The sequence below is a fragment of the Asparagus officinalis genome, chromosome 4, assembly GCF_001876935.1.
Source record: "Asparagus officinalis chromosome 4, Aspof.V1, whole genome shotgun sequence".
Lineage (NCBI taxonomy): Eukaryota > Viridiplantae > Streptophyta > Magnoliopsida > Asparagales > Asparagaceae > Asparagus > Asparagus officinalis.
In genome coordinates, this window is record NC_033797.1 from 20,312,933 (window position 1) to 20,334,545 (window position 21,613).

A 21,613-nucleotide genomic window follows, 5' to 3' on the forward strand; every position below is an offset into this window, starting at 1 on the left:
CCCCCCCCCCCCCCCCAAAAAAAAAAAAAAAGAAAGAAAGAAAGAAAGAACAAACACGCACACACCCCACCACCACAGACAGACACACGATTCATGAGGAAGAGGGGTGTTACATGCAATTTATCTTTCAAAAAATGGCAATCCAGAGATGTTAAGTGCTAGACTGCTAGTAAATAAGTTAATGGGGTGAAGTGCAACTGAAGGTATAGATGAGGAGCTTATGTGCAATTTACCCAATTAGAATCTGTCATCTTTAATACCTAATGAACTTAAAACCATTAAATTTCCCCATTGTGCCCTCATCATATATTAAAAAAAAATTGTCGGAAGAACTTGACATCTTTGAAATTAGAATTCACAACAAAGATAAGATTAAATGGCAAATACTAAAGGAGAAACACAAAACTAGAGAAACAAGAGGAAGACAAGTAGTAATGAAAAAAGTGAGAAAATTTGTAGTTCAAATTAAATGTTTATCAATCCCTAAAAGCACAAAAGAGAATAATTTTAGCAAATTTGAATTTGATGAAGTCTTGTACAACCAAACCTTCAGCTTATTACAGCCAATGATACTTCACTTTGAATGAACTTTGTAATTGTTATATAGTCAAACATACTTTGTACAATAACATTGTTGACAATAATCTTCATTTTCAACTCATTATTCGGCAGGACAGAAACTCCAGTAGACTTCAGATTTCCTTGCCAGACTGAATTTACCAACATTGCTTATATCTTACATCAGTTTATTATTGTAGACATTGTTACCACGACGAACCTAGAAATATATAGAAATATCCATGATAGAATCCAAGTGAGGAATGAAACCCTGTTTACCCAGTCAAGAGAGGCCCATTTACCAGTCAGATTCAAAGACAATGAAAATGTTAACAAACTAGCAATCTTGAGGGCGTAAAGATATAGTTCCATGCCCAACATCACATGAACCACCTGAAGCCTTTAAGGGATACACATTGATACCATCCTGAACTGATAAGCTATAAGTTTGTACATATTCCATGAAAGGACAATACAGTTATGACTTATGCCATAAATGGGAGAAGTGGACCAATAGATGTATTCGAAAATATCAATCCTTATAACTAGTTTAGCACGTCACAGGATTAATTTAGTAGCGTAATAATATACTAATATACCAAATAAGGGGATGCTCTGTGTAATATCAATGTGAAGGGATAATCCTCAATGAGGAAGAATAACTAGGTGGTAGACATAACCAACAGAAGCTACTACTTTTCCATTTGAAAACGTAAGCCTTAAGGAGGTTTTATCTATTCGAGACATCGAGTATTCAGCAAAGCATGATGGCTCAGAAGTTATCAAACATTTGAAGAATAGTTCTAATCAGCTTAAAGTTCATCTTTAGCTTTAAACAGATATATCAAGTTGTTGCTCATCGTGAAATATCTAAGGCCTGTAGAGGCTTCCGAATTTCCTTAGCACAGATTGTTTCAGTCAGGAGTTCCTAATCTTAAGCTTCACACAAAAGCTTATGCCCAAATGTAAAAGAGAATATGTGAATTGAGCACTTAATTCATCAATTTAAAAGTGTAGAACATTACCTACAAACCATTCTTTGACATCAACTACACCGAACATATGATCGTAGGAACACATGGCAAATGGAAGGAAAACATGAGGTTTTCTTGTCTCTTGTATCTTAACGCACTTTTGTGAAAACTGACTCATTTTACGGCAATTGTGTGGATTTAGATCGAAGACAGTAAAATGAAGAAAAAATCAGTAAGCACAGCATAAAGACGGTAACCGGCAAAAACCATATGCTGAAGTGAAGAAAATGTACCTAATATACACTGCTGAAACAATTTTACCTCAGTTAGTAGAGATAAGCTCAAACAATAATCTCAAAAGATTAGATTTATTATCTGTAGTGTGAATATTCCACTTCACTAACACAATGTAAGGGTGTGAATCCGCAAAAAATTGTAGTGCCACTTCAGGTACGAAAGAGCAAGACCGAAGTGCTCCTTGGCGCTCATGTAACAAAAGAATTATCCTCCATCTGACTAACTAAGTGTTCTAATACACTGGTCATGTTTTCTTTCACAGGATGCAACTTATCCGATGCCTCAAAAGAGTGGACTATGTTATTAATCTCAATCCAGCTCACAGCATGTTCTTTTCTCACTCTTTTCTCCTCCATTTGATGCCTCACCTTCTCTACAGACTCCCATCTCCCTTCACCCGCATAAATGTTTGATAGCAACACGTACGGTGCAGAGTTCAAAGGATCAACTTCAATAAGCTGTGATGCTACTTCCTTTCCCAATTTTATGTTCTTGTGGGTCCTGCAAGCCCCGAGCAGCGCATTCCATGCTCGAGCACTAGATTGATATTGCATCTTACTTATCCATTTCACTGCCTCTTCTAAATGTCCAGCTCGGCCTAAAAGATCAACTAAACAACAATAGTGTTCCTCTTGAGGAACAATCCCATGGGTCTCTTCCATGCATTCAAAAAACTTCACTCCATCTGTTACTAAACCTGAATGGCTGCAAGCAGAGATGAGAACCATAAAGGTGTTTTCATCTGGCTTTGTTCCTACTCCAACCATTTCCTCGAACAACCGAATAGCCTCTTTCCCGTTACCATGCTGACCTTCAGCAGACATCATAGTATTCCACATTACTGAATCTCTCTCATTAACGGGTGTCTTATAAAAAACTCGCCGCCCTCCCTCCAAATCCCCACATTTTGAGTACATATCGACAAGTGAGCTCAGAACGACAGCATTCGGTCTGAAACGGGTCCTAAGCAAACGGGCATGAATCTGCTTTCCATGCTTCAACGAAGCAATCGAAGCACAAGCGCACAACCCACTACTGAATGTGAATTGATCCGGCCTAAAACCCTCCCACATCATCCTCCTAAACAAATCAATCGCCTCGAGCGAGAACCCAAACCTCGCATACCCTCCAATCAAAGCCGTCCAAGAAACAGGATTCCTCTCCGGCATTTCATCAAAAACTCTCCTCGCGGACACTAAATCCCCACTCTTCGCGTACCCATAAACCAAAGTAGTCCAACACAAAACATCTTTCGTCATCATTTCATCAAACACCCTCCTCGCATCGTACAACCATCCATTCTTCACATATGCATCAACCAAGGAGCTCGAAATCACAAGATTCGACGAAAACAGCCCAACAACCAAAACCTGCCCGTGCACTTGCTGGGTAAGCCTAAAATCCCCAAACCTCACACAAGCAGTGACTAGCCCAGAAAACGTAAATGGGTTATACCCAAACGACGAACGTCTAACCTTACAATAAAAATCGACAGCATTTCTACATTGCCCATTTCTAGCAAAAGCAATAATCATACTATTCCAAGAAACCAAATCCCTCACCGGCATATTATCAAACACTCTCCTCGCCGCTGCAATCATACCCAATTTAGCATAGCCCGCAATCATCGAATTATAAGTGAAAACGTTCTTCGTCGGCATTTTATCAAACAAGGCGCGGGCGTCGTCAGCTCGACCAAGAATGAAGTAAAGAGATATTACGTGATTAGAGAGAAAAGGGGTAGAAGGGTAGATGTGCTTGGAGCCAGTGACGTGGAGGTAGAGACGGAGGCGGCGAGCTAAGGAGAGGGCCCACGGGGATTGGGACCGGATGCATTGCGGCGACGGCAGTGGAGAGGTCGTTGACGGAGATGAGCCGGTCGAGGGATTGAAGGAGGCAAGAGCTTCGATTGGGTTTTTGGGATTTTTTAATGGGGTTGGGCATTTGAGAGAGAGATGCGCTGGTGAACTCATTTGCGCATTGAAAGGGGCGGAGGATGGAGGGAGGGGAAGTGAAGGACCGCCGTCAGAGGAAAGGGCAGATCAAGGGCAGACGTTCTGGGGCTCAAGATGTAAATTCTTTGCGGGGTTTTTTGTAAAATTTTGGAGTACTTCTTAGAGTGAAGTTATTTTGTTTTAGTCCATCAAATCTTTCATAATTGTAAATTATACTCTGAAATTATTGAACTTGCTATTAGGTCCCTACATCAGTGTAAAATGTTTGAAATTAGTCTCTCATTCATAAAATTTTCAAATCTTTGGTTTAGTTCTTAAACATCGAAAGGATAATCACTAGACTGACTCTCGCCTCCACTCCAAACATAGGTCTACACTCTCTCCTCTAAAATTAACACCAAAATCGTTCTTCATTCTATCACCTAAAGTTAATGTTGAAGAGAAACTCTCTCCGATTTAAACTGGTGCTAACTAAGAGCACCTAATAGTAATTTCATTAATTGAGGCTAATCTCAAGATAAACATTTTGCATGTGATGATGTTAAAAATTCTTGAGGTATGTGGTTTTTGTATTTGCCAGAGTTTACACTTTGGACTTTGGGGTTTTGCACTGTTGGTTTAGGCTTGTTCAGCTATTTGAAAAATAGCTAGGAGCTTGTGAAAATTTATTTTTTGTGAGGGTGTTACTTATTTGGTGTTTGTTCAAATCGTTCAAATTATATGTAAAAGTTAATGATCGTTTATATATCAGTAACAAAACTATATTTTTTGCATTTTCAGTGTCCAACATATATTATTCCTTGGTATGATTTTTCCAAATATGTAGGCTATATTTGTCTAACTCTGTTTTTCCCTTGTCTCTATGATGCCTTGCTTTTCGCGGTTAATTGCGACTTTTTGAAGTTTCGGAGGTCTTGTGTGAAAAACTTTTGGGCGTGTAGAAAATAAAGATTGGGGGGGTTCGTAGTAAACACCCCAAATGTCGTGAGGGTTTTGTGAAACGTACTCTTACCCTAATCTACCTTGATAAATATGTGAAACCCGACGGCGGAACTTCATTTAAACTCGACGTTCATCCCCATTTGTGTTCGCTAAAAAAACTCTCTTAAACCCTTAGCTCATTCTCGCTCTGAAAAAATGGCTTCTTCTTCATTATCCTTGCACACAACCTTCATCCCCCAATCGAATCTAAGATCGGCCCCGTTCTCGTCCTTCACCAAAAGCCGCTCGAGACCCCGTTCCATCGTGAGAATCTGCGCTACGATGAATCTCGATAGATCTAAATCTTCATCTGTAGCTGCCTCCAACCTCTCTTTTCCTATCATGGTATGTGATCTGATGATCAAGTTTTGATTTTGATGTTTTATAATTGCTGCAGATGCCCTTTTTTTATAACCCTTTTGGCAATTTTCTATTATGTCGATGCAAGTTAGAATTTTTCGGTAGAGGAATTTCCTCAAATTGTTTGAATTCGATGAAGTTGGGTTCTTTGCGATTCCATCTGTATCCTATGCTGGTTATGGTAGTTAGATTGGTCAATCCTCAGCCTCAGTTCATTAACTTGTATCATCTTTAATTAAATGACTCAGATCGGAATGCTACCTGGTGCCCGTAGGCTTAAATTTTTTTTGTTTATCTAGTGCCTATAGCTGCCTCTTACAAGTGTTGGAAATAGACCTCTTACAAGTTGTGGGAAATAGACTAATATATGGCAGTAAAACCACCTAGTAAATGTAATCTTTTTATAAATGTAATTGAATTAATTAATATTCCTAATTTCAAAACTTAACGTATTTTTACTGACAGACTTGGCTTGTAAGCGAGGAACTAGAAGGCTGTCATAGGAGTTCTAAAAAATAACTACTGGTTTATTCAATTGTTGCATGTTGAAAGCATAATTTTCTGCAAATATGCTGCCAATATTGTGGAAATGTTCCATAATTTCTGGTAGTGGCTGGATACTTACATCAAGAGAACAAAGTTAGAAGCATCGTTTACTATTCGGGAAGGAGAGTTCAAGAGAAATGACTGTTGAATGTAGAGATACAACAAGGACAATCTTGTTAATAGATGAGTCACAGCAGCACCAAGGGTAGATTATGCATGATAGTCCACCTTAGGAAATAAGATATGCTTGTTTGTATGTTTTTTGCTTTATAACAAACAGCAGATGAGAAAAACTCAAAAGCCGTTATCCAAACTTTTGGGGTCATATATGTGATTTGTTTTCTTCCATTAAGCTCCTTTAATAGCCATTTTCTTGGTTTAATTAACAACCATCTTCTTTCTTTATTTTGCCTATCAAAGTCCACACATAGTCCTCACTCCATTAACTGGTCCGGCAGCTCATCCAAAGTGGCTTACGTATTTCACAATTCCAAACCATCTTAGTATGTCCTTTTGTGTTTTATTCTCAATGTGAGCTTGACCTTCTTGCATACATGATCATTTCTTATTCCATCTCTTAGCATACTATTAGGATGCTGCTCTATGTCTCAACGTTCTTCTTTCTCCTTTTTGACACACTCGTTTTTTGGACATTGCATGTGTGTAGCGGCCTAATAAAAGTAATTTAGTATTTAAGATGAATTTTTGTTTTTCTTACAGGGAACAAATGTAGGAGGCAAGTCCTACTTACCAATTTGTGTAGCATGATATACTATTATATAGAATGTTGAACAGTTCAAAGAATAATATGTACGTGCACTTTTTTAGGCATCTTTTGAGTTTGTTGATCATTATCACTCTTTCTACAATATATGTATGTCCTATAGTAAGTCAGTTAGGCCCATTGAAACTTGAAAGTTTGCCATGAACCCTTTGAAGCAGACTGCTAGGAATCTTGATAAGATACTAATGAATAAACATGTCAATAAAAACATATGATTTCTTTTTCTCGAAAGATTATTGGTTTCATATATATTTCTGTTTTTATCTGGATAATTTTGATTTCTGTAGGTGAATGGGTGTGCGGGAAAAATGGGGAAAGCAGTTGCTGAAGCAGCCGTGTCTGCTGGCCTGAATCTTATTCCGGTAACATTCAGCAATTTAGAGTCTAATAACCCTTTACACGTCGGCAGTAAAGAAATTCAGATACATGGTCTTTCTGAAAGAGAAGGTGTCCTTTCTTCCATTTTTGATGAACATCCAAATCTTGTAGTGGTTGACTACACGGCACCTGATGCTGTGAACGGTAAATACAATATTTTTGCTACTTTTCAAATGACTCACTGCTATTTCTCGTTGTTAATATGCTTCTACAATTTGATTTACTTGAAAACACTCAATGACTATGAATACTATTGCTTGATATGCCTAGTCGTTATAGAAGGCTTATGCGACGGGTGGACACATTACTTACATGATCTATTTTAAGTGAACGTTTTGATGACTCAAACCTAAGAATAGCCACTTTGAATCTTTAAAGTGAAAGTTGCACTTAATTTCTTGTAAAATGTTTCCTGGTGCACAACTTTGTCTGGCCAAAAAGATTGACTGTAGCTATAAATTATTCTTCATAGACAATGCTGAACTCTATTGCAAGATTGGTGTTCCGTTCGTGATGGGGACAACTGGTGGGGATAGGCAGATGTTGTATAAGACAGTTCAAGATGCAAATGTTTATGCAGTAATCTCTCCACAGATGGGAAAACAGGTACCTCTAGAATTCTCATTAATGGGCAATGTTTTGATTTTGTATTTTTTCTGGGTTCTCCAAGTATATTTAATAGCTATCCTCTTATTTTCTCTTATCCTTCCTTTTTCTTTTTCTCTTTCCTTGTTTAGTAGGTTGTTGCATTTCTTGCAGCCATGGAAATAATGGCCGAACAATTTCCAGGAGCCTTCTCAGGTTATTCACTGCAGGTACTACTATGTTACCATACATAAAGCCATTCCTGTTTAGTAAATAGACACCTCTAACATTAAGGCTGGAATGCTTGACACCCCTCTTGGGAAACTCTTATTGTGATCCTTAATATAAGTTGTTATGATACTCGTCTTCAACTTAGCATGATCCCCTAGCTTTCCACAAATGTTACAAAGTACAAATGGATACCAAACCATGAATAATTTTTTTCGTGAGGTATGAGTGCAAGGATTATATATTAAAAGAAGGAAGTTAGTTTAAATAACGAACTAGCAGATAGATTAGATTTACATAAAAGATGAACCTGTAGACAGTCATATGTGGAGGTAAAACACATACACGCATGATTCCTGATTCAGTCATTTGGTTTTCATTATTACATGTAATGAAACTCTAAGAAGAACAAACAAGAACATGTCAACTCAACACAGATAACGGTGTGAATGACAGACTGCCACACTGCAGAGTACTAAGAGAACAGCAAATGACACAAAGTATTGATACATGTACAATGTGAACATGGCTTGTAAACATGGCTTGTAATAGAAGCATTTGTGACTTAAAGTTCGATATGATTCTGAAGTATAACGAGAAAACAGTTTGTGTGTAGTAGCTATATTCACACTTGCATTCTAGTTGTTTTTGTACATTAACCAACAATGAAGATAACTAGGAAGGAGAAGAAATTAGCTGTCTTAGCAGTCACCTGATTAGTCTTAGAGGGTTAGTTGGTCCAGTCTCACACAGAAGAGTATGCTTATATGATTCATAGAAACATGAGGACCCATGTTACCTAGTCTTTTCTATGTAGTTTTCCTGCTGCACTTTTGCCTCAGATTATTTTCCACTTACCTTATGAGGATTCTCTATCTAGGAAATTGGATAGGCATATGTATGAAATAATAACAAAATATTAAGGATAGGAAGAATTAACGTTTACTTAAGCAATTGGTTGACAGAACATGGGAAGTGTAGGTGCATTTAATATAGATTTAGCTCGGTATAATTTAATTTTTAATAGAACCTCAAGGGCAGGGAATCCAGACAAATTTCTTTATTAGAGCAACTGGAATATAATTACTTATACATACACATTGAACTTCAAAAAAAAGAAAGAAAGAAAAGAAAAGCCCAACCCCTACAAAGACATGGACAGAGGCACTGCAGATTTGTCAACTGCATCCATGACTGAAACCCATGATCAGAGGTAGTTAGTTCATCAGGTAATTTTCTTTTAGTGATTTTCTGTTAGTGGTGTAGGATAGCTTGAAAAAGAATATTATGAAGTTTGTCATTTGCAATTTTGTAATAGAAAGGTGGTCTTCCTTTTGTATTTCATTTACCTCTTAAGTGTGAAACTAATATTGAACTGTCAATAACAAAAAGAGAACTGTTTGTATATTTCTATTTCTAATTAGATACTCTAAACCTTTAGAGATTAATGATCTACATCCTTGAGTTTTGTGTTCCTTTATTACATGAGTCAATATTTCTACCGTAAATTGTCTTGCTAACGAAGTAGCTTGGTACAAAGAACGGTTACACTGTTTCTGAATCACATATTAACAGGTGATGGAGTCGCATCAAGCAAGCAAATTAGACACATCTGGTACTGCTAAGGCTGTTATTTCATGCTTTCAGAAGCTGGGAGTCTCTTTTGATATGAGCCAGGTAGTCCTCATGTGGCCATTTACCTGTTTTAGGCCAAGAATACAGGTTTCTTTTGCTTTTCTAGCTGTTTTTTGTTCGACATGGGAGATCTAGATTTTGAATTCACCAAGAACTGACAACTTTTGATGCAATGTGAACATCTTGACATGGTACAAATGTGATGTAACTTAAGCTAGGCATAGCCTGAAGTGTATACTTCTGGACTTTGTTCTAACTTCATCCGCAATGACGGAGGCAGAGCGCGCGGAGGGGGGGGGGGGGTGGGCGGGGGGGGGGGGGGTGTAAAGGGGCGGATTTTTACAAACATACCTATATACAATATAAGGCTTTTTTTCCATTTAGTCCCTCAAATCTTTAATGTAGGCCTCCAACCCTTCATATTTTGAAATTTGCTACCTAAATCTTTGAAGAGTTTTAAAATCCCTTGTCACATTTAACACCCAAATTGTTAACAACATGTGGGTGCTTAAGGAGGGACTGGTAATTACTGGATTACCAAATCAACCAAAATTAACATGAAAGTCAACGAAAATCAAGTTTCAAAATTAGTGGTTTTAAGTCTGTTATAACATAATCTTCTCTAATTTGTGCTCTAGCGAAGTTTATTTTGGAATTTGTATGGGTGTAACTGCTATTACGCTAAAAATGTTGAATATGACGAAGTATGCCCTCAATTTCAACTAGCTTCAATTAGAGGGACTAATTTCAAATTAGTGTTTTTCAAGTTCCATGTATTTTTCCATTTAATATTAGAACTTTGAAATGCATTTATATTTTCATGTGGTTTTAGAGTTTGTGATGGAATTTTGAAATGGGGTTCCTCCTGTCATATTTTTGATATGAAACTTCAGAAAATTGAAGCATGTAAAAAACAGTAAAAAAATCCTGGTTCCATCGCTATTCATCCGTGTTTACTTATAATAACCCACGTCACCTGATTTGTGTTGATTTGACCAGTAGTTAATCCGTGCTGATTCTTATTACAGAATGCAGCTAAATCACCCCTTCATTATTATTTTTTCAATCATAAAGGAAAGTCCTTGAAGCAACATATACAAGCTCAAAGAGCACAAAGAAAGATGCTCATGCTATTTTCTTAATTCAGAACATACACATCTAAAATATTTGTCATCCTCTTGCATATCTGTTCATCAGGATCTTCCGATGCAGCTTTCCTTCATAGATAGTCAGCAATTCCATTTACTTCTTTATAGTAATAATAATATCCTGAGCAGCAAAGTTGAAAATGTTTCAGAGTACAGTGTGTGGCTTAATGTAAATCTCACACATTATATGCTAGGAGTAAGATAACATAAATTTTGAACTGTAATTTGGGAATTTTCTTTAATAACCACTACTCCTGATAAGAAGTGACGGAATGTGATGAGAGAAAGATTGCCAGAGAGCAGGAAACAATTGTTCTTATGTTAATTGCTGCACTTAGTATATATGTTTTATGTCCATCAGATAGGCTTATCTGTGCTGTTCCTTAGAAGAAAACCAACACTTTGACCAAGATTATATTTACTTTTCTGCTTAAACAAACTCTAGTTAGGTGCTGCTGACCGAAGTCATGATGAAGCTTTTGTGTCTTTTAAAAAAGAGCTTTTTAACTTCCTTAAGCTGCTCTGATGAACCATATCCTTACCAGTAGTATAAGTATGGGAATGAACAGATTTTTGGGATTATTGTTGCTAGGGTTTGGGTTCTGTTTGAGATTTGAAAAAGGAGAAAATGCTGAAACAAGATGGGAGCAAAATTTTGGGTTGTTTTTGCGTGCAATCCATCTTCATAGAAAACTCAGGTCCAGTTATCAAGTAAACATGAAAGTTGTAGACTGATGTACATTTATAGCCCAAAATGCCAACTAGGATTATTAACCTTAATTAATCTAGGCTATCAAAACAAATTAAGACTCTACATTTAAGAAAATGTAGTCCTAACTAAGTATCGTAACTAAATAATGACTCTTTTCTAAAGGTAACCATGTCTTAGAAGATACTTCTTTATGACGTTCATTTTTGTCTTTTTATTTATTCACAGCTGATTGTATTCCAAATAAATGAACTCTGTTTATCTTTTTATCATCCCTCTTTAATTCACACTCCCTATTGATAGATAAAACTAATAAGAGACCCCAAGCAGCAGCTGGAAATGGTGGGTGTTCCTGAAGAGCACCTCTCTGGCCATGCATTTCACATGTACCACCTTGAATCACCTGATGAAACGTAAGGAACCATCTGAGATGCATTTGAATTGTACTGAAACTAGGCATCCTAAGTTCATTTAGTTAAGTGGATTGTGTACTTTGATGTGTTTCCAACAGAGTGTCCTTCGAGTTCCAGCACAATGTATGCGGCCGTTCTATATATGCTGAGGGAACTATTGATGCTGCCATATTTCTGTCGAAAAAGGTAATAGATAGCAATTCTATTTTCCTTATATTTAACTGTAATCTTTTAAAAAACCCTACTTTTGAGGGTTTTGTGTAAAAGCTCCTAAACTTTCTAAATAGGAGAAAACTACCATGCTTTTTTTCCCACTAAAACACCATGACAGGCAGAGGCTAGGTTAAGTTGTCATGTGCTTTGTATCCGACATTTTTGGTCAATTTTTTCCCTATGTACTCAATATATCTGCTATTGCCTTTTTTCGAACAATGTTGCCCCTGGTAAAAACGATAGCTTTAACACCATTTATGGCAATTTCCATTAGATTGTCATTTTCTATGATTTTGAAAATTCATAGCAGTTTAGTCTAATATTTAAAGTTTGGGTAGGGGTGTTTTTCGCAAACTCCCTTAAACTTTAGGGTGTTTTGTGAAATTTAACCAATCATTTTGGACAGTTGATCATTCTTGAAATTATTGTGCTCATGTAGGTGCAGTCCAAGGCTGATAAGAAAATATACGACATGATTGATGTATTGAGAGAAGGCAACATGCGATAAGTTCTACTTTTGACATTTGCTTTCTACTATTTATGTTGTGAGCCAAAATTTTGGGCGGTTAGTATAAAATATTTATTTCATCCATAGGTTTAGTTTGAGTATTCTATTCCTATCATCATGTTGTATTAGTGTAGTACGTAAAATTGTGTTCTCGCATTTCTTATCTTTGCTGATTAGGATCAAGTTTTCTGAGGATTGAATTGGAAACTATTTCAGTAACTATGTTGAACTTTACACTTACCTTGCAAAAATATTGTTGTGTCTTTTATTGGGAGTTTATTAACATCGTACAAGGAGAAATGATTGAATGGTTGAGAAGTACACTTCTCATGTAAATCAGGTGAACTATTTGTTTCAAGAATTAACCGAAGATATATTTTGTTTCAAATGACTGAAATTACCCAGTTCTCAATCTAGAGATATCTTGGAGGGGTAGCATACTAAATGAAATTATGATAACACCAAATTTATATGGAACACCTTAAACAATAAAGTCTGTTGTAAGTACACAAGCATATTTCACCCAGATGCAGTGATAAGCCCTACGCTGCATTACTTGCTTTCTTCGTTATTTTTAAAACCAACATATGAGGATCTTATAGAAAAGTAAGTTGTAGTGTAGCACTTAATATCTTTTGTGTACATGTAACTCAAATTCCATTTTGAAGTTTCGATATGCTAGAAGAGGCAATTGAGATGATACCAAAAACTCATGTTCAAATTTCAACGAAGACATATTTGTAGGCAACATTGAATAAAATAGCTCGGATTTCCACCTATAAGGATTCTCGACGTGTAAGGCATACTCGAGTATAAAACTATAATCAATAATTTTCAGCATGACTTTAGAATTTTCATATAATGGAATTGCGAAATGCTTTAAGATTCTCATTCTAATCGTATCACGATCACAAGAGTCCCTCGTATATAATAGAGTTCACTTGCAATACACTGACTAAAAATTAGATATAGCCCTGCTTTCATCAGAACTTTTACCTTTAAGATTATAATATGATAGTTCAATTGTGATATGCTGACTAACAATCATACATTATCCAGAATCCAAGAAAAACAAGAATAAGACATTATTGCAAGAGATTACATTTTGAACCCTTGGCTTTAAACTGATACAATACTCGTACAAGACTAACCTAAAATGACATACTAGCACAAGAATGAGATCAAACATGATACCATAGAGGAATCTAGAAATCTAGAAATCAAAGGAATTTGTAATGCTTTTGAAGAGCTCAAACATGATACCATAGAGGAAGAGCCCTTCCACATAATGGAAGATCATTAGGTATCGGCATTTCATCGCGAGGGTCAGGGAGCCTCATGGGATCTTCTCCTCTGACTCTAATGTACACTTCTTGCCCTAAATACCTCCTCTCCTCGTTCATCGATCTTATACTCCACATTCCCATGTTGTCCAATGATATCCAGACCGCCGTCCATCCATTTGGATACACCTATGTGCCGCGAAATCAAATAGGCCAATCAGAAGAGATGATAGAATTATAATTAATAGAGCAAGAGTCAAGATATTTATGTTAGTGACATAATATTTACATACCTGAGTATTGGTTCGCCAGACTGCATCCTTTAAGTTGTACTCGGAACGCTTAGATTCATCCCATTCACCAAATCCCATACTGTCAAATACAACATTTACTTGCTATGTTCATATATGATATCATAAATGCTCGATTACGAAAAATAAACTTACCCAACAACGAAGAAGTTATAACCATCAACATGCCAAGTTTGAACCGTATCTTCCTTGTTTTGGAAGACAATTTGGATGAAATCGCGGTAAAGAGCATCAATGACCGGTGTACTAATCATCAGGGTTTGCCCATCGGGTCTATCCTTCGTCAGGTTCGTGAAGAATACGTTGGGGACTCTAAAGTAATCTGCTAGCTTGAGAGGTGTGTTAGAGTAAACAAATGAGATGCCGTTGACTGTGTATCGAGTGTGGTTATCGATCACGGCCATTTCGTTCTGGAGGACGATTGTGCGTGTGACATTGATCTGGCCGTAGTGGTAGGATCCCTGTGGGTTTGGACGCGCTGCTCCCACATCTAAGTCCCACCTGTATCACAAGTCCAAGGCCGTCAGTATGGTATCAAAATAAAGTATGAGAGTACAAATTTTATCAGAACATCATTGTGTGAGAGAGTTATCCATACAAAGCAAAATTTAGAAGCAAATTGGGGGATACCTCTGTGGATTAGATCAAATCACTCACATGTATGGAGTTGCTTTTATATGAGTTTATTTCATTTCTTTGAGATTAACTGTGAAGTATAGCTCCCCAGTGCTTCATTAAAAAGAAATTAACAAAACGTTTACCTTATTGACTGAGCTTGTTGCATGGATACATTAAAATCCCTGGACCGAGGGCCATGAGGGAGCTTGAACGTATAAGGAGACAACCCATTCGAGCCAGTGTAGTCGACAGTGGCGAGTGTGCAGAGCACGGGCGAGACGAAGCGAGTGCAGGCGTCGAGCCAGTGTAGTCGACAGTGGCGAGTGTGCAGAGCACGGGCGAGACGAAGCGAGTGCAGGCGATCATGTTGTAGGAGAAAGTCCCTGGGACGTCCGCGGTGACCAGAACAGAGTAGCTCTGGCCGGGGTGGATGTCGAGGGACGTGTAGTTCTTCTTCAGGGTGTAGGAGCCTTCTGTTTCTATTAGGATGAGATCATGACCTTGGATTCTGAAGCTGAGTGTCGTTTTCACTCCTACGTTGCTGATCCTTAGCCTGTAGGTTTTTCCTGCACATTAGAGTAATTTTGTTCGTCAATATCTGGACAGATTTGAACCAATGCTTTTAATCACAATCATTGATTATTTAGTTTATGGTCTGTGATGAAAAGAATATATTTAAGATTTAGATGCTCTTACAGTCCAAAAGCAATAAAAGATAACTTTCTAAATTATAATAATCTCGTATTTTTATGAATGGCTGTGAATCACAACTGTCTATAATGTGATTAAAAATAATAGTCTCTTCTTTTATTTTATTTTATTTTATGCCAAAGAGAACCCATATCATGAAAAATATATGCGAACACTGAAAATCTTGATTTACTTAAACGTGTATAGAGTTCTGAATCCTCTACAGAGTGTTTAGTTATTAAAGAGATTGTTTAACTATCTTATCATTTAATTATTGGTTAAGATTCATTCAGTGATCAATATCTTTTTTGTTTAAACTAAAACAACTATAGATTATATGGGGGGAAATAGCATAATCATGCTAAAGTACCAAAAAAGGTGACCCTTGAATCAAGGTTTGACCATGTGTTACTAAATTATTCATGGAGGAGTATTCTTTTGCTATTAAAGAAAAGATTATGCAAGATCCAAAGATCATTACTATAATAGGATAGCGTAAGATGAGATTCATGAATCATCAGAACCTTCTAAGTTCATTTCCAGGATAGGCAAATTCCTTTCTTTAGTCAGAGGCTATGGTGAGCATTAATTAATCAACCTAGGGTTTGGTGGAAGAGATTTCACTTGTGAATTAATCTCGGAATCTAGGAGACATAGATCCCCATGATCTTTTCCTAGATTTAAGGAATTATAAAATATAGCCAAAATATTAAACTCTATTAAATTAAAAAAAACTACCATATTATTAAAATAAAGTTCAATATGCACATATTATCACAATTAGATCTAGAGATGCTCAACACGACATTGTCATACTGATTCAATGGCAGATCTAGGATTTTGTCACATTGTGTCTATGTATAAACTAGTGGTATCCTCCCTAATCTTAGTGTTATTGCAATAACTTGTAAGTAGTAAATACAAGTGAAAATAGGCTATCCTAATGCTCATTTGATGCAAGTAATTTTGAAAACATGTACATGAGAAACGTCGTGTACCATTTAGATTTTACGTGCATAAATAACACAATATTGTGCCTCTTTAGATCTGGTGGAGACACTCTAGGTTACAATTACACATCTAGGCCGTCGTTGCTTGTTTCTCCATTTATAGCCCCTTGTGGGGATATTTTGATCATTGGCCCATGGGCTCATGTGGCATGTGATCTTCTATTGCCATGAGCAGGAAACTCATACGTAGATGTGAACCCAATAGTCAGTATGCTTGATAGTTGATATGCATATATTTCCTACATTCGTCCATCCATGTGTCACATGTCCATATACATGCTAAGAAACCTTATGCATTATGAATAATATTAGAAATGAATGAATCAATCACCTGGTTCAAAATTAAAATGCAGGCTCTTGGACGGCTTGCCGTTTATAAGAACTCCATCCGGGGATGGAAGCACTGTATTCCCTGCATCGAGATCATTCCTCATCTCCTGCAGAAGAAACAGTGTTAACTAACATTTAGGTACTGAACCAAGCATACAGTTCTAAAGGAAATATGAAGTTGAATATTATTAAGAAAATAACCTGATAGTCTTTATCGAACCAATCTGATATCAAGATGTCAAAGTCGTCCCGAGGAAAAGGAAAAGGTATCGGTATAACATCACGGTTATTGATGCGTATCGGGCCATATCCTCCGGCTGCCCTCTGAAAGTTGACGCTTGGGTAGTAGAAGAAGCTGCCGATCTGATCCTTCATCTGAAAATAGTACGTCCAATTTTTGCCGGGCATTATTGGACAGTTTGTTCCTTGCACTCCATCGTTCCACGAGTTCCTCCTCATCTGCACTCCGTTCCTATAACAAAAAGAAAGAAAGAAAGAAAGAATTTAAGACGCCAAAAGAGAGCGTACGTATTCAGTGTTTACTGATTTTACTGGATAGTTGGTGCATCAGGAGAAGAATCTTTGGATCAATGCCTAGATATCTAGGTTTTCTTTGGTACAAGAGCAGAGGGTCTCTAATCTACCATCCGATAGGAACGATGCAATTTTCGAAAATTACCATGTAAAGAGGAAAGGCTCGTCAAGGTTGTTATGAACATTGACATGAACAACATTGTTCGTTGTCGAGTTAATAAGAGGTCCCGGGAACTCATTGTTGATCATTATCACCTATTCATCAAATACATACGTACATATATCGTTAGCACTTGTTAACGTTTGCGACAAATAAACTCGTGCAAGTAAAACACAATACCTTCTTTGGTACTCCAAATGGAGAAATAGTTCCATACGAGACAACCCAATCAAACCAATCTTCGGGCGAGCTTGACTGCACAACAATAACGCCATAGAGGGCGAAGAAAGCCAATGAGACTAACAAAGAGAGCCTCATTGTCATCTATTTGCCCTTCACAAGAGGAGAGAGCCTCTAAAAATCAAAAGATGTGCATATATAGATGTTGAAGCGTGGGAACTAAGGATACCTTTAAAGTGGCCAGCTAGTTTTAACACATATATAATAGTTGTTATAGATCAGATCTCTGACTAAAACTCAGCGGTGGTAGAATTCTATGTCAGTTAATAATTTCACTAAACAAATTTGTTCTGGATCCTCATCTACAATAATTTATTTTTTTCCCCATGCCGTTACGCTACGTTAACAATAACAACGAGATCAAAATTAGGCCGCATGTGAGAATGACTGAACTGTAAGTAAGTGGATTGGCCCTTGATTCCCTCCTCTCCTTTAATAAATACATCAATTAAGACAAAAATATATGATTGGTAACAGTGCAACTTGTCATATTTGATGTTTATAATGTTTTCAAGGGCCATGAGAAGTAATTAGGAGTAATTGTTACTAACGTTGGTGTTGGACTTGTTACATATAAAGATAAAAATAATTTTGACAGTAGTAGAGCACTGAGTTATAGAATTGTGGAATAAATCAATTGGGTGGCCAGAGTCATGTTCCATTTATTGGATCACGATAATTTGTGAAAGTTAAGCATAGGAGTTAGAGCTCATTGCTGTAATGCAATTAATTTGGATGTTGAGAATCCAAGATCTATTGGATTTTTGATAGATTTACAGTATCCCAATTCTCATAGGATTAAAGTCAATGTATGGAGTGTAGTCTACTGTTGGCTACTTGATTTAGTATTTCAGAGTTAAATTAGTTAATGGTGTCAGATTGAACTGGATTAATTTCTTTCCAGCCAATGTTGAATTGGCAATTCAATTAGTCTTAAATGTTGTCACGTTATGCATACATTATTTACCAAAGGAAAACGGGGGGAAAATTCACTTGAATAAAAAAAATCTAAATAAAATTTCTTTCATTGGAATTTGACTGAAGTGGTAAAATATAATGGTCATACGTACCTTGAACGTACATGAGATTGTGTACAATAAATAATTATGCATATCTTTCCCTTGATTCTCATTGTAGTCCCAAAAAATGTTTTTTGGATCCCTTCATCTTCCTTCGAGAGAACCAACTATTTTTAAGATGACTATGATCCAAACTGCGGCTAACTAACATTATAATTGTGATGCATTTTAGATGTGAGCTCATTTTTATCATGACCCGTGAGTCCCAATTCCCGAACTTTTAGAAAGCTTGTGACTTATGAGATAACCTTAAAAAATTGGCACCCATCACCCAATGACTTGTATACGATAACTTAGCGGGTTCACCCGATCGCCATTTTTAGCGCTATTTTAAAGTTGTGCTACAGTGTTGCATCGGGAATGGCGTAACACTGTAGATATAGAGTTTTTGTTTTTTTCCAAGTTTGCCCTTAAAGTTTGTTATAACAAATTAAATAGTCCAATCATATCCCATTAAAAGATAAGAATGATAAAAGGAAATTTTTTTGGTGTAAAATTTAGTGTAATGGGCTGGAGATGGAATAGTGATTTGGTGTAAAAACTACACCAACTTGGTGTAAAAACTATACTATTTTGGGTTTTGTGGTTGGAGATGCTCTTAGCTCCATATTTGTCAGAACGGAGCAAAGCTTCAGTTTGCTCACCTCTAAATACATGTTAACTAAAACCAACCTAAATACATATTTAATACAATATATTAATATTGAATTCTATTCAGGTGTACAAAAAGCAAAATAATGACCCTAATGGAGATGACAAAGGTGGAGAGACTCCTAAAATTAAGTCCCTTTCAACAAATCTAGAGGCGTTGACAGCGTCTTGCGCTCGTCAAGGTTCATTACTACCGTAGGTTGAGGGTGCGCTCATGGAAAACACGTACGTGAAATGGATACAGAAAATCCGTTGGGGATACTGTAGGTGCTCGTACTCTGCGCAGCAGAACACCCGTAGGCGTGCGTCTACGAACTACGTCCAAGGCGAAGCCAACATCAAAGTACGTCCAGCTAATATATCAGTCAGTTGATTAGGGCAACACGTCTTGAAATATATATAAACCTAGCTTTTTTGAGAATTTGTAGAGGTGCACTCACGTTTTCAAGCCTCAAATTAGTACAGAAGTATAAACTGTGCTGCAGGAAAGGAAAATAATTTGCACGGGAGTACATAATGCAAAATAATTTGCAATATCAAATATGACAATTGAGATGAATTACCCTTTAATTTGTTGGACGCGCTATTTGCTTGGAGGTTCCGTTGCACGGGTTGGGCTAAAAGATGGAGCGCGACCTTTGGTCTTCATGTGATCACTTGGTCCAGCTTGGATTAAGGTCCCTTTGAGAGCCCATACTATCACATTTGCCTCTAATATGACATTATTCATTTGTGATGAAGTGGTTGAGGTGTCATCGTTATGAGTCATTTGGTTTGAGCTCAAGCTGGACTCGACTGGATTCGAACCGGAGAGGGTATTTGTTTGGAAGTGCACTAGTGTGAACCCCGTGCAAAGCACGGCCCTCCTATATTTTTAAGCACTGTATTTTGAACTTGCATCCCTCTAAATTTTAATAAATTTAATTTAATTATTATATGCTTAAAATTAGAAATCATATCTGCTCCTTTGTACTTAAAAAAGAATTCAAGTTCTAATACATTTAATTTATAAATCATATATACTTCTATATACTTAAAAAATTATCCATTATATATTTGATTTGTTTTATTGTTTATGATACAGTAAATTATTCTAGCATGAATAGTAACTTCAGGTATGGAGGAGCAGATTTGGTTTACTGTTTGTGCTATAGTAAAAACTGTAGCATGAATAGTACTTCGAGCGTTAAGGGCCAACTTTGATTTATTGTTCATACTATACTATTACTGTACTATAAACAGTAACTCTTTGGATTCTTATTTAAATATAGAGGAGTAGATTCCATTCGGTTAATTAATTAGTTGTGAGTTTCTTTGGTAAAAAGACACGAGACGTGATTTGGTCTGACCTAATTTAAGTCAGTCGGACCTGAACGAATTATTCTAATCCGTCACGGCTAATAAATAGGCCTTTAAAACAAGAAAGCAGTGTGTGGGCAATTAACATTTATCTTTCTTTATCCCTTGAAAATCCCTAATATATTGTCATCTTAACTTTGCCAAAACTAGCAGTGTTATAAAGTTTGTAGGATTGATTAACAAATATTCTCACGCATGGAAGAGTTCGAGTCAGGTTTCAAGAGCTTTCAGCCTACAGCTATATCATAAAGTTGAGCGTCATTTAATCACTAGTATCTGTTAGATATAATTATTACGCCCACCAAAAAATTCGTTATTCAAGTATTAGGCCCACAAAATTAGCCTACAATTCGGCCCAGGTCATTCGTTGAATATAAACGCCAGACAAATTTTCAAAACCGACCCATTTGGGTTTTTAATTGCAAAAAACGACCCATTTTAATTTTAATTATAAAAACCGACCAAGTTGGTTGAAACTGGGTCGGTTTTTGAAATTTTTTTTTCCCAAACTTCACGGGAGTTCAACTCCCGTGAAGTTTTGTTATGAGAAAAAACTTTACGGGAGTTCAACTCCTGTGAAGTTTCCCAAATAAAATTTAAAAAAACCGACCTGTTTTCAGCCCCTGGCTGAAAACAGGTCGGTTTTTGTAAATATTTTCAAAACCGGTCGTTTTTTGCAATTAAAAACCCACTTAAATTTGTCCTATAAACGCCATTTTGAGTTTTTCTTTATAAGAATACACGATGACTAATGAGACTCACTTAAATTCCCTCTGCCTAGTACATCATATTTTTTGAACGGGCCTAGTGTATTATATTATAATATACAATAGAGACATCATTTGCTTGTTTATTTTTCACGTGCCTCTCTTTAAGCAAGCAAACAATATCAATTTATTTTTCATCTGCTCTCTCAGCTCAAGACGCTATCAAATCAGGTTACCTGTTTATATCATTTCATTGAAAATGAATAAGTAAGCGATAATTGCTTCCCACAATCATCTATCTGGCGGACAATTATGATTCAACTTCAATTTTAACACTTACTTATCGCGCCCTTCAATGATTTATCCTCG

General features: G+C 36.7%; 3 protein-coding genes across 5 annotated transcripts in view; 1 reads left to right on the forward strand and 2 right to left on the reverse strand.

Moving 5' to 3' along the window:
* LOC109836867 (pentatricopeptide repeat-containing protein At2g21090-like) overlaps nucleotides 1-3,887 on the reverse strand; it is a 10,301-nt gene extending 6,414 nt beyond the window's left edge. The window contains exons 1-2 of one of the 3 annotated variants that reach the window (XM_020404905.1): nucleotides 1,826-3,887; nucleotides 1,584-1,701 (exon numbers count right to left, since the gene is read on the reverse strand). In XM_020404905.1, coding sequence (XP_020260494.1) covers nucleotides 2,018-3,802 — 1,785 coding nt within the window. In that variant the 5' untranslated portion in view covers nucleotides 3,803-3,887 and the 3' untranslated portion in view covers nucleotides 1,584-1,701; nucleotides 1,826-2,017. The remainder of the gene's footprint in view (nucleotides 1-1,583; nucleotides 1,702-1,825) is intronic. The other 2 variants (XM_020404906.1, XM_020404904.1) reach the window with 2 other exon arrangements.
* On the forward strand, nucleotides 4,836-12,491 carry LOC109836869 (4-hydroxy-tetrahydrodipicolinate reductase 1, chloroplastic-like). Its single transcript, XM_020404908.1, has 8 exons — nucleotides 4,836-5,110; nucleotides 6,743-6,977; nucleotides 7,306-7,439; nucleotides 7,574-7,648; nucleotides 9,222-9,323; nucleotides 11,442-11,551; nucleotides 11,650-11,737; nucleotides 12,204-12,491. The coding sequence occupies exons 1-8, from the start codon at nucleotides 4,922-4,924 to the stop codon at nucleotides 12,270-12,272; spliced, it is 1,002 nt and encodes a 333-aa protein (XP_020260497.1). The 5' UTR covers nucleotides 4,836-4,921; the 3' UTR covers nucleotides 12,273-12,491.
* On the reverse strand, nucleotides 12,624-17,589 carry LOC109836868 (L-ascorbate oxidase homolog). Its single transcript, XM_020404907.1, has 9 exons — nucleotides 17,389-17,589; nucleotides 17,194-17,303; nucleotides 16,716-16,986; nucleotides 16,516-16,621; nucleotides 14,846-15,050; nucleotides 14,628-14,780; nucleotides 14,002-14,367; nucleotides 13,849-13,927; nucleotides 12,624-13,744 (listed from the first exon to the last, which is right to left on the reverse strand). The coding sequence occupies exons 1-9, from the start codon at nucleotides 17,530-17,532 to the stop codon at nucleotides 13,523-13,525; spliced, it is 1,656 nt and encodes a 551-aa protein (XP_020260496.1). The 5' UTR covers nucleotides 17,533-17,589; the 3' UTR covers nucleotides 12,624-13,522.

Coding starts and splice junctions, on each gene's coding strand:
- LOC109836869 (XM_020404908.1), top strand. CDS start 4,922: ATGGCTTCTTCTTCATTATCCTTGCACACAACCTTCATCCCCCAATCG. Junction 6,978..7,305: donor GGCACCTGATGCTGTGAACG/GTAAATACAATA, acceptor TATTCTTCATAG/ACAATGCTGAACTCTATTGC. Junction 7,440..7,573: donor CTCCACAGATGGGAAAACAG/GTACCTCTAGAA, acceptor CTTGTTTAGTAG/GTTGTTGCATTTCTTGCAGC.
- LOC109836868 (XM_020404907.1), bottom strand. CDS start 17,532: ATGACAATGAGGCTCTCTTTGTTAGTCTCATTGGCTTTCTTCGCCCTC. Junction 17,304..17,388: donor CATTTGGAGTACCAAAGAAG/GTATTGTGTTTT, acceptor TTTGATGAATAG/GTGATAATGATCAACAATGA. Junction 14,781..14,845: donor ACTTTCTCCTACAACATGAT/CGCCTGCACTCG, acceptor ACACTGGCTCGA/CGCCTGCACTCGCTTCGTCT.